Source organism: Castor canadensis, chromosome 4 (assembly GCF_047511655.1).
Source record: "Castor canadensis chromosome 4, mCasCan1.hap1v2, whole genome shotgun sequence".
NCBI lineage: Eukaryota > Metazoa > Chordata > Mammalia > Rodentia > Castoridae > Castor > Castor canadensis.
The window spans coordinates 167,073,586-167,090,652 of NC_133389.1; the positions used below are offsets into that span (position 1 = coordinate 167,073,586).

The following is a 17,067-nucleotide window of genomic DNA, read 5'->3' on the forward strand; positions in this document are numbered from 1 at the left end:
TAAATTTTTAAAAATAAATAAACTCACTGAGGGAACTAATAAAGAATACAAAAAGTTCTATGAATGTTTTACTGAAAGAAATATATTCACCAGTAAATGAAAACAATTACTAGGTTAGATAGTAAATTAATTAATATTCCACAGGGAAAAAAAAAAACCCAAAACCCCATAATAAATTTGGGGAAAATGTCTCTTCGGGGCCATTATCGATTTCTGCAGGTTAATGTTATAGAGCTGTAAGCACTGTGCTTTTATCAGTAGTGGGTCGTCAGTCAAACATATTGTGCCAAAAGTTATGATTTCTGAGAGTCTCAGATGAAGGTCAAGTATGCTTATTGCAAAAACTAGCTTTTTTTTTTTTTTTTGGTGATACTGGGATTGAACTCAGGGTCTCACACTTGCTAAGTAGGTGCTCTACAACTTGAGCCACTCCGCTAGCTCCACAACCAGCATTTTTTAGAAAATAGAATAGAATATCAAAGTATATCTAATCTGAAAGCAGCCAGGACTGTGTGGCCAAGCATCAAGTATCAATCGTGTGCATGAGCCTGCATCTCTGCATTTGTGTGTTAGGTATAAGATATAGTTCTAAGTATGGATAAAGGTAAAAAATTTGAAAAACAGAGCTGGCAGAGTGGCTCAAGTAGAGCACCTGCCTAGCAAGTGCAAGGGCCTGAGTTCAAACCCCAGTACTATGGGGGAAAAAAATGAAAACACTGATTTAGACTATTTAAGACTTCTCTAGCCATGTGTGGGGTTCAACACCTGTGGCTACTGGGGAAGCTAAGGCAAGAGGATTGCAAGTTTGATGCCAGTGGGGAAACTTAATAAAACTCTGTCTCAAAATAAAAATAAAAGAGGGCTGAAATTGTGGTTCAGCGGTAGAGTGCCTGCCTTGCATGCATAAGACACTGGGTACACAGTATGGCAAAAACGAAAACAAAACAAAATTGATGGGAAGACTCACTCCTGGGGCTACAGAGAGACTCATGAAAAACGCAACTGTTTGTATATGACGATTAAAATCAGGGTTTTGTCCCTGAGGGAGCTGGAAAGTTGTGGTTGATCAGACAATCAGCAGAATGGTTAAGCTAGTGACAAAATGGTACTTGATCCTGTTGTTACTCTCAAAACCTATGAGCTAAGATAAGGTCATATAGTCTTGGCTGCTTTGTGACTTTAAATGACCTAACACCTGTCTAAGTGCTTCAAATTTAGGATTATCTAAATATCTTAAAAGTCATCCTTTATTTCCCTTTGTGACACTAGTTGTCTCCCAAATATCTATTCTCCTTAACTGAAATAACAATTGAAATTTTACCTAGCCGACGGTCGCCATGTTGTTCCCTCCGCCCCGGACAGGAGCAGCTGGAGCAGGAGCTGGGTGGCGCCGCGCTCCTTCCTCCCGCTCCCCGCCCCGCCGCCCCCCGCCCTCTTTCTGCCCTCATTGCGGCCAAGCGAGCGGCCAGCAGTTCCCGGGGGCGTCTTCCCTGCGGCTGCGAGAAACATCCCACGTTCCTCTAATGAGCCTGGCACTGTGATGAAACACTTGTGTCCGATCATCTGAGTGAATCTTCCCAGCAACCTTAGGAGGTAATAATGTTTGAACGGAACTATTAAGGGTTCTGAAGTGAAAACTCGTAAGATTAATAATGGCAGGAAAATTGTCACTTTTTAAAGTAATTCTCCTTGGAGATGGTGGCGTTGGGAACAGTTCTCTTATGAATAGATATGTAACTAATAAGTTTGATGCCCAGCTCTTCCATACAATAGGTGTAGAATTTTTAAATAAAGATTTGGAGGTGGATGGACATTTTGTTACCATGCAGATTTGGGATACAGCGGTCAAGAGCGGTTCCGAAGCCTGAGGACACCATTTTACAGAGGTTCTGACTGTTGCCTGCTTACTTTTAGTGTTGATGATTCACAGAGCTTCCAGAACTTGAGCAATTGGAAGAAAGAATTCATATATTATGCAGATGTAAAAGAGCCCGAAAACTTTCCTTTTGTGATTTTGGGCAACAGGATCGATGTAAGTGAACGACAGGTGTCTACAGAACAGGCACAAGCCTGGTGCAGAGATAACGGCGACTATCCTTATTTTGAAACAAGTGCAAAAGATTCCACCAATGTTGCAGCAGCCTTTGAGGAGGCAGTTCGAAGAGTTCTGGCTACTGAGGCTAGGTCAGATCACCTGATTCAGACAGACACAGTCAATCTTCACCGAAAGCCTAAACCAAGTTCATCTTGCTGTTGATCATTAGATTTTCCATACGTTTGAACCAACTCACACATATACACACAGTAAATATGACGAGGGTGGATAAGCAAATTAGCATTTGCTGCAGTGTTCATCTACTAATAAAATTAAACTAACGTATATTGCTACTTCATTAGTTGGCGGGAGAAGGCACATATCCACTCTGGAGGAATCTATTTACCCAGTAATGGCAATTTACATTTATAAATTGTAACGGTTGTCTACTAATGTTTAATTTTAAATTTGTAAGTTAGAGCTAATAAGTAAAATGACCAGGAATTTAATTGTAATTCAAACAAAAAACTTGACTGTTGTAGAAGTTATACTTGGATTGTTTTTTCCCTGGGAAAATGGAGAACTACGTTTATATGTGCATATTTTTATGCAATTAGCATTCTAGTCTTGGTTCATGGGAAAATTCCTAAAGCAATAATGTTAAATATTAAAGGTTAAAATCTAATGCAAAAAAAAAAAAAAGAAAAGAAATGTTACCTAGACACATGACCAATCATGTAGTTAAAGACTACATTTCTCAGCTTCTCTGGGGCAAGGCTTGATCATGTGACTATGTACCAACCAATGCAATGCATATATAAGAGATGCGTGCAGACTTAGGGTCAGGTCCTTAAATGGCAGGAGTATTCCTTCTTTTTCTCTCCCTGTTCTGCTGCCTGAATAAGGACTCATCTGAGATCACATGGATAAAGAGACAGTGGGGCAACACTGTAGGAGGCACCTGGGTTTCTGCATGTTATACTAGACCTGGATTGTTACACAAGCATGAAATTGAACTGTGATCATGCTACTGTTAATCTGAATCGGTTACGGCAACTTAACCCATGTTCTACCTGGCATTAGCTTTTTCTACCCTGTTAGTTCAAAATGGTGGAAGTCTGAGGACTAAGACACATAGGCACTTGGCATATCTGATTTTAATGTGCATGGACTTTATTTTACTTTTTTTTGTGGTACTAGGTGTTGCTATCAGGGCTTCACACTTGGTAGGCAGGCACTTTATCACTTTCATCAAGTCACCAGCCCTAGTGCATGGACTTTAAACCATAATTCCACAGTAAATGTTTGCCTTTGTGTCTGGGCTCTAAAACTCAGCAGACTGAGGATTGGATAGAAGGTCAGAAAAAAATAATTCTTGCCAGTGATATGTGCTAATTAAATTAAACCATATGAAAAATTTTCTGAAGGTGATGGAAATCAAATCAGGGATTTGTGCATGCTAGGCAAGCACTCAGCCACTGAGCTATATCCTCAGCCCAAGTATGTTTGTTTTGTGAGACAGGGTCTCCCATATGAAGCTCTGAACCTCCCAAGTGTTGGGATCCTAAATGTGCACCACCACACCTGTCTTGTTTTTGTAAGTATAAAAATGGTTAAATATTAGCAATTTGTGTTTCAATTTAACAGAACTGATACTAGATTTCACAGATGGTGAACTCTTGGAATTTATAGATGGTGAGATGTTTAGTAATTGTACTTTCTAAAGGGCCTATGGTCAAAGCTGAATTCCTACGGCAGAGGGCTCCTTAGTTGCACACTTGGATAAAGAGTGTTCAATATGTCATTAGCTATATATATCTAATTGTATATGTATATCCATATGTATAGCTAATTAGCTATGTGTATATATAAATATAACAATTAGCTATCTATCTATGTATCATGTATCTATCTATCTGTATAATGACCAAACCCAGGGCCTTGAGCATACTAAGTAAGCACTCCACCACTGAGCTATATCCCTAGCCTTTGTTTTGTTTTTGTTTTGTTGTACAGGGGCTTGAACTCAGGGCCTTCACTTTGAGTCACTCCACCAGCCCTTTTTTATGAAGTTTTTTTTTTTTTTTTTGAGATAGGGTCTTACGGAACTATTTGCCTGGGGTTGGCTTCAAACCGCAATCCTCCTGATCTCTGCCTCCTGAGTAGCTAGAATTATAGGCGTGAGCCACAGGCACCTGGCAACCTGTTTTTTTTTTTTTGGGACAGTATGCAGCTGGCCTTCAACTTGCTATGTAGCCCAAGCTAACCTTGAACTTATGATCCTCCTGCCTCTGCCTCCCAAGTGCTGAAATTACAGGGGTGTGCCACCATGTACAACTGATTTATGACTAATTAAAACAGGCAACAGTGAAACCAATGAAGTAATGGAGGTTAGCTATTGTTTTGGGTGTGGGGGGAGGGTTGTAGACTTTGGAAGGAGACAAAGAATCAGACAATATGACTTAAATTGAAAGGTCTGAGTTACAAGATCAATCAGACCTCAGTGTGTCCCAGAGTACTGCAGGTCACAGTCTCTTTTCCTGTCCCTTGGTCAGTATGACAACATGGCAGATGGCTATCCCTTAGCTTGTATGTTATAGACCCAACTGTATTATTAATGCTGATTTTCTTGCCCTTGATTCTAAATTCCCATGAAAGAACTGATTGGTCAAATGTAGCAGATGCTCCTTGTACCCTGTGCAACATCTGCTGGGCCCATCTCTGACTTCACTTGTGGCTGCAGTGGACAGTTTCTGTGAGCCCAGACTCCATATTTGTTTGAGGCTTTTCTTAAAGCCTATGTAGCTCAATCATTGTGCATACAGGTGTGTCAGACACATGGGAGAACACAGTGCAGGGTTGGCAGATGACCCAAGTCAGGGTGCAGTCAGAGCTGAGATTGGATATTCAATCTAAGGACCCAGGAAAGATGGTTTTAATTACCACTATAAGGATGTAAGCAGCAGACACAAAGAGAAACAGAGCCAAAAGTTGGAGACCAAGGGAAAGACTGACAGGCGGAGGCTGGCTCCTTGTTTCCAGTTGTAGTTTGGCTTACTTGTCTGTTCTGGAGGACATTGTTCAACACTAAGCTTATTTCATCTGTTTATTTGTCCCCATGTCTAGACCGATGAGACGACAGTGACCAACCCCCAAGTAGGAGAGTCTAGAGGCATGTGAGAAGCAAGATATGTTCAGGCTGAGACTTTCGTATTTTACCTTAGGGGCTCCTAAGGTAAAACAGGACACCAATTTAATGACTCTTGTGCTTTATTCAAACAACATTCTGGAAAAACTCCGAATACCCTAGGCTAGCTTTTCCAAGTGTGGTATATGAGCAGTCTGTGTTAGAATTCCTTTAGGTACTTCCTACCAATACAGAAGTTGCAGGGCCAACGAATGTAGCTCTGTAGGTGGTTCGGTTTCCACTGAAGTCTGAGACCACTCTGTTCAAGGCACTGTTAGAAGCTGGGACCCAACACAAGCAGACAGACATGGTCCTTGAGTCCCCAGTATTTGTGTGTGTCGGGGACTGGGGAACAGCTGATTTCAATAAGGTGATGTGGGTCCTAGAATAAGGGAGATCACACAGCAGATGCGCCTAACTCAGATCGAAGAGTCAGGGAAGTGTGACGAGAAGAACCTCAAGGCTGAAACCTGGAGAAGGGATCTGCAGCTCTACGAGGAGTCTGCACTGCAGAGAAATACGGGAGTTGTCAGCCTGTGGAGAGTAGGCGCAGCCTTGGCCGTGCGAAACGGCCAGAGGGAGGAGGTAGTGCAGTGAGAAGCCGGCCAAAGCCTGAATTGCGAAAGACTCCAAACCGGCCGGCCCTTGTCCCCAACGTATCATCTGTCCTCGTCGCCGCCGGTTGTTTCGCTTATCCCTGAGGCCTCAGAAAGACCGTTCGCGGAGCTACGCTGCCCCCAGAATAGTGTAAGCCGCACATGGCCACCTAACTCCCCGCCCAGGGTGGGGCTCGGCGCTGTCCGGACACTCCCCCCGCGGCGGGAAGACTGCGCCGGATGCGCCCGCTTTGCGTGATGACGTCAGCACGCCCGCTCCGGCCGAGGGAGGAGCGGGAGCCGTGGGCCCGCGCTGAGACTGGGGTAACTCAAGCTGGGCGGGAGAGAGGGAGGGGCGGGGCGCGAAGCCCACCCAGAGTTCGGCGTCACTGTCGGGAACCGGAGAGGGAGCCTTCGGCAAGCTCGGCACTCGCTTCTTCCCCTTATCAGGACCTGCACGGACGGGCGATGGAGTTTCCGGACCTCGGGGCTCACTGTTCGGAGCCGAGCTGTCAGCGCTTGGGTGAGGGGCGGAGCGCGCGGGGGGCGGGGCTGTGCGGAGAGGGCTGTGGGACTGCAGGTAGGGCAAGGAGGGTGGGATCCAGGGCTGGAAATGCCAGAGAGGGGCGGGGCTCAAAGTTGGGGGCGGTGGGTGGGGGCGTGGCCAAGGAAATAGGGAACTACGGGAAGGGTGCAGTGTGTTGCAAATAGGGTGGCGTTTTCCTACCCGCGTGGCAGCTTTGAGTGAGAGGGAAGGCTACGCTGGTCTCTCTGGACCTGCAATCCGAGCCACTCCCTGCAGATTTTCTGCCGCTCAAGTGCGATGCCTGCTCGGGCATCTTCTGTGCAGACCATGTGGCCTACGCCCAGCACCACTGTGGATCTGCTTACCAAAAGGTGAGGGGGCGATATTCGGGGGGAGGGGGTGGATGCATGCAAAATCCCCCGTATTGTCTGCCTCACATTTCCCACTCCAAATTGTCGTTCTGAGGCTCAGTACTGGGGAACACTGTGTTTTCTTGTGCATTTGTGTGGGATACATCCAAATTCTTTCAGGACTAGAGGTTTGTTGGGCTGGGAGTCAGCCACAGACTAACTCTGCCCCTTGACTATAGGATATCCAGGTACCGGTATGCCCCCTCTGTAATGTGCCTGTGCCTGTGGCCAGAGGGGAGCCCCCTGACCGGGCTGTGGGAGAGCACATTGACAGAGACTGTCGATCTGATCCAGCACAGCAAAAACGCAAGGTAAGTGACGGAGGGGTTAGTCACAACCCAGCTGCAACTACGGATGCCTGGAAGCCTAAACAGCTAGCTCCAGTGATGGGGCTGGAGAAGGGGTGAAGTCTCAGTAATACAAACTCCACTTCATTCAGATCTTCACCAATAAGTGTGAACGTTCCGGCTGCCGGCAGCGGGAGATGATGAGACTGACCTGTGACCGCTGTGGGCGGAACTTCTGCATCAAGCACCGTCACCCTCTGGACCATGATTGCTCTGCGGAAGGGCACCCAACCAGCCAGGCAGGGTAATGCCACCCAGTCCCCTACTTGCCTTGCTTCAGCCCTGTCTACATTGGCTAGGGGAAGTCTATTAGCTTCCTTTTGAAGTATTTTTCCACATTGTTTGGATGAATCCCCCAGACTTCCTGGAAAGGCATGTTCTTGGAGGCATTCCAGGAGTGTCTTTCTTCCCTACAGACTTGCTGCAATCTCCAGAGCACAAGGTCCTGCTTCTACAAGCACTGTCCCCAGCCTAAGTTGGACCTGGCCTTCCTCTACCTCTCCCAACAGGTAGGCCTGCCCATTTTTCCTCTCTCTTTTTGCCTCTTCACATCTCTGACCTTAGCCTGTTGAATGTCTGCCATAGAGCCACAACCCAGTCTTCATCCCGGACAGCCCCTCCAGTGATTGCTTTGCAGAATGGCTTGGTAAGTTGGGCAGAGATTGGACAGAAGGAAAGCCAGGCAGAAAGTAAAGTCCAAGGAAACTGTTGGTTTTCTTTCTTCCTTTGCAGAGTGAAGACGAGGCTCTGCAGCGGGCCCTGGAACTATCCCTGGCAGAGACCAAACCCCAGGTCCCAAGGTACTTACTCTGGTGAAAGAGGGAGGATAGGATGTGGGTAAAGGCTCAGTTTGGAGGGAGGAAGGTGGGAGCAATCTGACCCATTGAAAAATAGCTAGGAACTTAAGCTCAAAATTAAGATGAACTATATGACCTCTGGCAAGTTCTTTAACCCATTACACCCTTAATTTCCTCTATACAATGGGGACAATACTAACACCCACACTGTGGGATTGCTGTGAAAGTTGAGGTCATACCCAGAGGTGCTTGGCACCGTGATGCCTAACAGATCAGATGCTCAATTTTAGGTATTACTGCCATCCAGCTTAAGCTGTTCCTCTCTCACAGTTCTCAGGAAGAAGAAGACTTGGCTTTAGCACAAGCACTATCAGCCAGTGAGGCAGAATACCAACGGCAACAGGTATGAGGATGGTGGGTAGGGTGGGGTCCTGTGCTGGAAGAAAATAAGAACTTGAGGAGAGTGGTTTCTTTCAAGTGGTGGAAAGGACTGGGATTGCATCCAGTGTGACTAGCCCATGCTGAGCTCTGAAATAAGTTCTGTCCTCTTTTGACTTTACACCCTGTCCCCTCTTCCCCCTTTCCTTGCTCCAGGCGCAGAGCCGCAGCTTGAAGCCATCTAACTGCAGCCTGTGCTAGGGTCCTGGGCTTGGGGAGGGAGGCTCAGCTGAGGACTGTGGCCCTCACACCTCCAGGGTACATAGGAAGAAGAGGTGCAGAGCAGCCTGGAGTGCAAAGACAAGCAAGAGTGAAGTGGAGGCCACCCCAGGGGGCATCAGGAGAAAGCTTGCCAAATTGAGCCTATGAAAGGCCCTGCTAGCTCTTCGGCTACAGGGAGAGTGGCTGAGAACCATTTCCTGGTTGGGCCCTGGTGGGTGCTGGCCAGGCGTCACTCCTGGCCCCCTTCATTATGTTACCCCCCTTACCCTGGGACTGCCACATGTAGCAGGCAGGGAGGGGCCTGGAAAGAATAAAGATCTTGGCAGTTAGCAAGACATCCGAGTGGTGTGTTTCTCCTCTCTAACCCCAAACAGAAAGTCTTATCAAGAATGTTTATGTGACTTAAGGGGAGAGGCCCCTTGCAGTGCTCCACATGACCCAGTCACAGCCATCCCTTGCACACTTCACTTTTATTTCTCCAAGAGTGCTTTTCTTAAAGGTTCCTTTCCCTCACAACACTAGCACCAAATCCCTAGACCAGATGAAATCCAGGGAAAAGGACATATTCCCCTGAGTTAGTCTTGGGGAGGGAAGAGGCCACAACTTTTGTCACTGTGTCATGGTGTCATCTAGCTTGGCGTCTTCAGAGACTTCTTCCTGTCCCTGCTGCTGCAGCTGCCACATGTTTGCATACACCCCACCTCGGGACAACAGAGCCTCATGCCTGGAGTGAGGAGGCAAGTGGAAGCCCCACCCATCAGTTTCATCTCAGACGTCTTACCACCAGCCCACAGAGAGGACAGAGAGGATGGGCAAGGGAGACCCCTTCCAGAAGCCCCTGCCCAGTTCATCCTGTGTGGCTCACCGTCCTCTCTCTATGATGCAGCCATCCTTGATGACAAGAATCTGGTCAGCATTGACCACAGTTGAGAGCCTGAGAAGTCAGACATCAGTTACCTACTACTTCACTAGAAATGGCCCACACTGCCAGCCCAACCAGTTCTATAGTCCTCTACCTGTGTGCCACCACGATGGTGGTGCGGTTCGCACAGACTCTGGCCAGAGAAGCCTGGATAGCCCTCTCAGTAGATGTATCCAGTGCTGATGTTGCCTACAGAGAGGGTCTGGGTAAAATGCCCTCACCACCCAGAAAGCCCAGAGGGAGGAAGATGCAGGCTGCTAGCTGAGGCCTCAGGAATAGTTAGGACTTCAGAACTGTACAGGGTTTTGGGTGAAGTGTGGACTGCTGATACCTAAGCTAGGTAGGAAACTGCCCAGCAGAAGTGGCTTGGGTGCACTCATTGGAAGGAGGGAGAAGGGTCCCAGGTCCTCACCTCATCTAACAGAACGATGTCTGGAGCTTTGAGAATGGTGCGGGCGATGGCCACTCGCTGCTTCTCCCCACCACTCAGCTTCAGTCCTCGCTCGCCCACCTCTGTTTCATACCCTGTGGATACAGCCCACCTCCCTCAAGCCACACATAAAGCCACACTGGTTTCTGTGACCAGGTGGGCAATGGAGGGATGGAACAGAGGTCAGAGAGTTAACAGGACTGTACCAGGCAGGAGAGGGGACTTCAGAGAAGCCTCACCTTCAGGGAAAGACATGATGGCATCATGGATGCCTGCAGCCTGAGCAGCAGCCTCCACCTCATTGTTCCTAGCTGTGACGCGGCCATAACGGATATTGTTAGCAATAGTATCATTGAAGAGGACAGTATCCTGGGGCACGACTCCAATGTGAGACCGAAGGGAGAGCTGGGTCACCTGGGGCCAAAAAGACCATATACCCTGTACAGTGAGATTCCACCAGGCCTGGGAGATAGGATGGGCTGCCAGGAAGCACACTGGTTAAGTAGCTCAGTGTAAGGAACCTGCCATACCACTGAAAATCCTAGCTGTGTGAGCAAATCACTCAACCTCTGTGAGTCTGTTCCCCATCCCCACCCCTAAAAAGAAAACATGCTCTCTGCCTGCTGCATGGACTGTTGTAGAAGAACTGTATCTCGACTGGTACCACACACATCACCCCCATGATTACTTTCCTAGTGAGATTGCCAGTCATGTGGCGCTAAGAAGGGTCTGGCTTTTTGCAGGGGCAATACCTTCTACTTTCTCTGGATGCCTGGCGCTTACCATTCTCACACATACAGATCCCTAAGTTATGGTCTTCTCCCCTGAAGCCTTACCTGTGAAATATCCTGCCCATCTATTCGGATACAGCCAGAGCTAACATCATAGAAGCGAAACAGCAGGCGCAAAATTGTGCTCTTGCCTGCCCCAGATGGACCCACCTGTTACATTGGAAAAACGAAAATTCTCAGCCCCACTGATTTTTTTGGGGGGTGAGGAGATTGAACCAGGGCCTCAAGCATCCTAGGCCAGTGCTCTACCACTTGAGTCACACACCCAGTCTTTTCACTTTTAGTTTGTTTTTCAGATAGGGTCTTATGCTAACTTTGCCAGGGCTGGCTGCAAACCGTGATCCTCCTTTCTCTGCCACCCTGGGATTACAGGTGTGTGCTGCCACATCCGACTGGTCAACTAACTTAAGTCTTCTCTCCAAGAGATCACTGACATTCACGCAGGCTGCCATGTTCCATCCTGTGGCCTGTCTTGACAGGGCTTTGACTCCCTAGTTTGGGTCATGAGTCAGTCTGGGCACTGAATAAGGGAAGCTCAAGGAGTGTGGCCCAAGTGGCTGGGTCTTCTTACCAGGGCCAGTGTCTGTCCAGGCATCACTGTGAAGGAAACGTCTTGCAGGGTCTCCCGCCTACAAGGAAGCATGGGTAAGGTTAGTGGGTCCCTCCCATCACCAAAGCTACTAATGGGCCCTACCCCCCAGCTCAGGCTCTCCCTTCTAGCAGTGGTGGGCTGCAAAGCTGGGGTTCAGAGTTGGGTGAGGGGCAGGACGAAAGCATGTAAATGGATAAGGGGAAAGGAAAGAAAGCAAAAGGGAAGGGCTCACCCTTCAGCATAGCTGAAATGCACATTTTCAAACTCAATCCGACCCTTTTGAAAGTGAAGGGGTCCTGCTCCAGGAAGGTCCTTCACCTGGGAGAGTGCAGCAAATACAGACTGCTGTTAGAGACCTGGAATTCTCCAGATACAAGGAACATCCCTTGCCCCAGGTCCCTCTCTCTTCACTCACTTCTGTTTCCTCTTTCAGCAGGTCAAACATATTCTCCATGTCAATGAAGTTTGTTTGGATCATCCTGCAATAAGAGTGATGGTTGGGGCTCCTCTGAGGAGTCAGGAAATAGCAATGCACCCCGGACAGGTGAAGGCCAGGGATTGGGTTACCTGTAGTAGGTGCCAAACCAGTTGAGAGGCATGTACAGTTGGATGATGTAAGTGCCAAAGAGCACAAAGTCCCCAACCTGTGGAGACCCAGGGAAGCAGATGCATCATGGGGGGTGGGGTCTGTGGGCTGCTCCTGCTGTCCCCATGTTCACTTCCCATTCAGGAGCCCAGTGGCTCAGATACGGGTTCCAGGCCCCTTATCCCTGACCCTTTTCAGTCTGCCTCACCTGTAGCTTCTGCTCACTGACAAAGTACGCACAAAGAAGGGAACCAGAGAGGAGCCCAAGTCCAATCACCAAGTTCTGGGTCTGATTCAGTAAAACCAGTGAAGCGCTTGACTTCCACTCCAAACCCTAAGGACAAGGACATAGGAAGAAGGAATGTCCCATACACACTGACCATCATCAAATCCCAACCTGGGCCCAGGCACTTTCAACCAAGACACCTCACACTAGCATCCTCACCTGGTATTTGATGATGGCTTCTTGATAGCGTTCCACTTCATAACTCTCGGCATTGTAGTACTTCACCTGATGGATTCAAACACAGCACATGGCTCTCAGATCATTCCCTCCAGATTCCTGATCCCTTCCACCCCAACTCCTCATTACCCAATGTTCCAGCCACACTCCTCCACATCTCCCTCCCTCCCACCACTGCCTCAGAGGCTTATGTTACCGTCTCAAAGTTTAGCAGAGAGTCCACTGCTCGCGCCCTGGTGGCATTCTCCTGTGTGTTCATAGCACGGCGAAACTTGGTTCTCCACTCTGTGACCACAATGGTCAGGACTGAAGGGTGACAAAAGGGAGGGAGAATAAGACATCATCCCCCAACGGCAGAGACCAAGTGTGGCTATCTGCTATTTGCCACAGACACTAAACCTGTGCTAGGTCCAAGAACCCTAACTTCAGAGGGATAGTCTTAAGCTTGGTAAGGGAAGGAGGTGTGGGGCAAGAAGACATCTTTGGTACGCGCATTTGAATAAATAAATAAAAAAAAAGAAAAGACATCTTTGCAGCTTGCACAAAGCCTCCTATGTGGATAACTTTTGGTGAACAAATGAAGGCAACCTACATCTTGCTATGGTAATGAGATTTCTCCTTGACCTGTGACCATAGTAGGGATCCAATGTGACAAAGATGACCTTCCCCAGCCTCTATCCAGGTTGAGCTAAGGCTCAACTTGACAGACAGGGAGACCTGCCCATCACACCCGGAGCAGCCAGAGCCTTATCAAGTCCACTGATTCTCAGCCTCCTGAAGGGGGTTCAGCTGAGTGTGGGGGAAGGGGCAGGGTTCATGTCCAAGACAGCCCCTGCATATTTTAGCTTCACCAGGCAGTACTCACTGAGGTAGAGACTCATGCACAGGAACACAATGAGGCCAAACCAGGCATTGAAGAACATGCTGAAGTAGATGATGCCAATGATGATGTCGGCCAGTGTGGGGATGACATTGAAAACCAAGTAACTAGAGGGGCAAATCAGGCAACAGAGGAAGGTTTGGGGGCTTAGACCCAGCACCCCTACCTTTAGGAGTTTCAGTGTAGTGTTTCTTTTTTGTGTATGTGTGGTACTGGGGTTTGAACTCAGGGCCTTGCGCTTGCTAGGCAGTCCCTCTACCACTTGAGCCATATCACCAGCCCTGTTTTGTGTTGGGTTTTTTTGAGATAGGGTCTCTCAAACTATTTGCCTAGGGCTGGCTTCAACCTGTGTCCTCCTGATTTCTGCCTCCTGAGTAGCTAGGATTACAGACATGAGCCACTGGCTCAGTGTAGTATTTCATTTTCAACAGAAACAGACTAGAATCAACCTAAATGGTTCTCAAGAAGTATATGACTAAATAAAATACAGCATGCCCAAACTACAAAATTCTCTGTATCAATTATTATAAGTGAGAGACCTTCATTCATGGATTAAAATGTATCCCCCTAAGATGTTTATTAAAACAACTCTGAGGAAGACATTTATGGTAATATCATTTGGATTAGAAAAACTTCAAGAGTACCACATTAGTACTGTGAATACAAACAGGCAAAACTCAACATACTAAACACAGTGCAAAGCGCTTTGGGGGAGTGGAGTTCAAAAGAGATTTGTTTTCTGCATTTTACCTGAGTTATTATGGGCAGCATTACACATTACTCCTATGATTTACAAAAAGCCAAAAACAAACACAAACTAAACAAGGCCAGAGGGGCAGTGACTCAGGCTGGGTCTATTCTTCTGACAGCTTCTCTATCCCCACTCCTGCAGCCTCCCTCCCACACACCCTTTCTACTGGCATGGCACCTGAGCAGCCCTGTGACGCTGGATGTGCCCCGGTCCACAATCCGCAGCACCTCCCCTGTGCGGCGGCCTAGGTGCCAGCGCAGTGAGAGTTCATGCAGGTGGGAGAAGAGGCGCAGCTCCACGCGACGTGACGTGAACTGCTGCACTCGGATCCACAGGAATGTGCGCAGGTTGCTCACAAAGCCTGGGGGAGCCAGGGAAGCCTCAGAAAGGCTTGGGAGCTGAGTGACATCAGCCCTACACCAAAATGCTAAAGGCCTGAGAGCACAGAGGGGTCTGGGGAAGGAATGTTCAAAGGGACATTCCCATGGGATGACTGACGCTAACCAAGGTCAGGACAGTCTCTCATACCTGTACTGCCAGTGCCACCTCCCTGCAGGAACTTGAGGAAGACATAGGTAGTAACAGTCCAGGCCAGGGAGCTCCAATGTGCCTGCTCAGTCAGCAAGTTCACTGTGGAGAAAAAGTCAGGATTCACTTCTGACACCTAGGACTCTCTTAAGGCAAAACTGCCCCAGATATCAGCAACAGCCTTTCTGACTATTCAGCTCCCAATTCTTCCCTACTTCCCTAGGTAAGGGCCACCCCAGTCACCAGGCCAATGAAGAGCCAGCAGGCTGAGTTGTACTCCTTCTCCCCCTCACCAATGTCCCTATAGAAGATGGGGACCAACACGTTGAGTGCTCTGTCCAATCCCATAAGCCCCAGGCAGATGAGCACAACCAGCTGCAGAGCTGGACTCCCCCGAGGCCACAGGTAGCCACTCAGTAGCCGGAGCTTCCTGCCAAGATCCCTCCAAGTAGACTGTGGGTCTGTTGACCGAACCTAGGATGATGATACACACAGGAGAGGGGAGCTCAGAAACCAAAAAAAAGTGCACTAGCCAGGAACCCTCCAGGGAAGAATGTATTGGACCACAGTTCCCAAGAATCCAAGGCCCACAATTGATCCCTGATGGGGTCAGAAAATTATTCGGTCACAACTGAGCTTTCAGAAAGAACTAACTTGTGGGGAAAAGGAATGGTGATAGGGAATACAATTAAAATAAACCCCAGAACTCAGAGAGGCTTGGGATGGTGTTGAGTTGCAGAGCACATGCTTAGTATAAGTTCAGGAGGTCCAGGATTCCATCTCCAGCACCCACCTCTCCCCTCAAAAAAAGTAGTGTCCAGGATTCAGAAATGAGGTGTACCTGGTTCCTTTCTACATCTTGGTCCTCTTCATGAACCTGTAGGGTATAAGACTGGGGACGAAGTCCAGGGGCCCAGAGTCCCAGGACAAACAGCCCTCCAGAGACCAGGTATCGCAGGACCCACAGGCCAAACTGAACCTGCAATGAAACACATGCAGTGGATATGAACAAGGGCCCAAATCGCACTGTATTATTACAAGTAATACCCAGGTTCTCTTCAGGAGTCCAGCATCCAACAGGCTTTAAAAAAAAAACCCACAGTGACTCAGCACAGTCATGCCCCACCAGCTGGCTATCAGCCCTCAGCCGGCGCCAGACACGCCCTTCTTTCTTTCATTAAGAGTCATCCCAAAGCTTGGAGCCAAGAGTTCCAGACACGCAGTACTTCTCAAGCCCAGTGTCAATGCTTTCCTCTTCTCCCATATGGTTCCTCACCTGCTGGCCTAGGTCCGCCCTTGCCCACCACCACTGCGGGCTGTTCCAAGACACCAGGGCCAAATTCTCGGCTGCAAACGCCACGGTCCAGAACAGCAGGAGACCCGGGCTGTGCCTGAACTTGATCCAGACGCCCATTGCCAGACTCTGTCGTGCCTGACTCCGTTCCACCACGAGCAGCCACAGACCTCCAGCGCTGGCCAGGCTCTCCAACACGGAGGCAAGCAATAAGTATCCTGGCAGCGGGGTCCCCCGGGCAGTGCCCGCCCGGCCAGCCAGGACCGCCAGGGGCAGAGCCACCTTAAGTGTGGCCAGAAGCAGCTGCAGCCCGTAGGGAGCGACGAGAGGGCCAGCCCCCCATGACAGCGCGTCTACGCCGGCGGGCCGCTCTCGCCGCTTGCAGGGAAGAGCCAGCACCAAGGCCAGAGTTCCCAGGGCCATCAGTGTCGAGGGTACAAGCGTGAAGAAGAAGCAGGGACTCAAGCCATTCTGCGTCCAGGCCGGACCCACCGGCCCTTCGGCCTCGCAGTAGTTGCCCACAGTCACCATGGCGATATGTGGCTGATGGTCAAGCCTGAGGGCCCTGCGGGACCAGAGAACGGGACTGGCCGCTTAGGGAGGGGCGCGGATGCCGGAGTATCTTGGGTCATGGAGCCACCCAGCGCTAAATTGCGGGGGTCGCGGAGAGGGACACACGTGCACCCTGCCACACCGCCCACTCGCTTCGCGCACGCGCTGCAGTCACGCACTCACGTAAGGCACGCACGCCGCCTCCGCCTGTCCCCCTTACTGACACCCGGGACCCTCCGGCCAAGTGTAGGAGCACTGGAATGACCAACATCCGACTCTCACAGTTCTCCACGGCCGTGGCACCACCTATCAGCACCCCCCCCCGCCTATGTAGGGCTCCTATTGGGTAAATGTCTCCGAAGGGGCGGGGAAAAGGTTCACGCGATTTGCTCAAACTACAGGGGCTGAGCTGACTTGGTTCAGTGCTCAGGGCGGGAAGTCTGACTGCACGTCCGAGAGAAACCTTGGACCTCCACGAACAGTGGGTCGGAACCAATCTTTCCTTTTTGTTTTCTTAATTCCTGGGATCAAATCTAGGGCTTCAAGCGTGTTAAGCCAGACATTGAGCTACAGTCCCAAACCCCTTGGAAACAGCCCTTGTGTTTAACCGGCTGCCTCCTATATCTCAGCTGTGCCATAGGCCCACTTGTTTCCAGATCTCCAGGCATCTGGGGCGAATCACACGCTTCTTACTCCTATTGCTTCCAGGACTCCAGATGC

The 17,067-nt window shown here is 49.2% G+C and overlaps 3 protein-coding genes across 5 annotated transcripts; 2 read left to right on the forward strand and 1 right to left on the reverse strand.

Annotated features, from left to right (window-relative positions):
• The first annotated feature begins 1,441 nt into the window (after positions 1-1,441).
• On the forward strand, positions 1,442-8,893 carry Zfand2b (zinc finger AN1-type containing 2B). Of its 2 annotated transcripts, none has more exons than XM_020170830.2 (12): positions 1,442-1,593; positions 3,558-3,632; positions 5,162-6,142; positions 6,269-6,341; positions 6,621-6,715; positions 6,934-7,065; positions 7,194-7,345; positions 7,518-7,610; positions 7,687-7,747; positions 7,834-7,901; positions 8,229-8,301; positions 8,594-8,893. In XM_020170830.2, exons 3-12 carry the CDS (start codon positions 6,059-6,061, stop codon positions 8,600-8,602), a joined length of 840 nt encoding a protein of 279 aa, XP_020026419.2. In that variant the 5' UTR covers positions 1,442-1,593; positions 3,558-3,632; positions 5,162-6,058; the 3' UTR covers positions 8,603-8,893. The 2 variants fall into 2 exon arrangements, with proteins under 2 accessions (XP_020026419.2, XP_020026417.2); XM_020170828.2 differs by having other exon boundaries at positions 1,443-1,593; positions 8,493-8,676.
• Positions 1,588-3,549, forward strand: LOC109691082 (ras-related protein Rab-9A-like). The gene is given in 2 exon segments (XM_020170835.2): positions 1,588-1,839; positions 1,842-3,549. Coding segments are annotated over 2 exon segments (603 nt in total). The 5' UTR covers positions 1,588-1,652; the 3' UTR covers positions 2,258-3,549.
• Positions 8,894-9,013: 120 nt separating the features above from the next.
• Abcb6 (ATP binding cassette subfamily B member 6 (LAN blood group)) lies at positions 9,014-16,904 on the reverse strand. 2 transcript variants are annotated; one of them, XM_074071758.1, is made up of 20 exons: positions 16,531-16,904; positions 15,778-16,360; positions 15,343-15,480; positions 14,795-14,975; positions 14,502-14,603; positions 14,151-14,334; positions 13,208-13,329; positions 12,539-12,648; positions 12,325-12,390; positions 12,088-12,213; positions 11,861-11,937; positions 11,709-11,772; positions 11,526-11,611; positions 11,273-11,330; positions 10,747-10,851; positions 10,150-10,324; positions 9,893-10,005; positions 9,575-9,669; positions 9,424-9,492; positions 9,014-9,282 (listed from the first exon to the last, which is right to left on the reverse strand). In XM_074071758.1, the coding sequence occupies exons 2-20, from the start codon at positions 16,324-16,326 to the stop codon at positions 9,168-9,170; spliced, it is 2,535 nt and encodes an 844-aa protein (XP_073927859.1). In that variant the 5' UTR covers positions 16,327-16,360; positions 16,531-16,904; the 3' UTR covers positions 9,014-9,167. The 2 variants fall into 2 exon arrangements, with proteins under 2 accessions (XP_073927859.1, XP_020026401.1); XM_020170812.2 differs by having other exon boundaries at positions 15,778-16,904.
• Between the last annotated feature and the right edge of the window lie 163 nt (positions 16,905-17,067).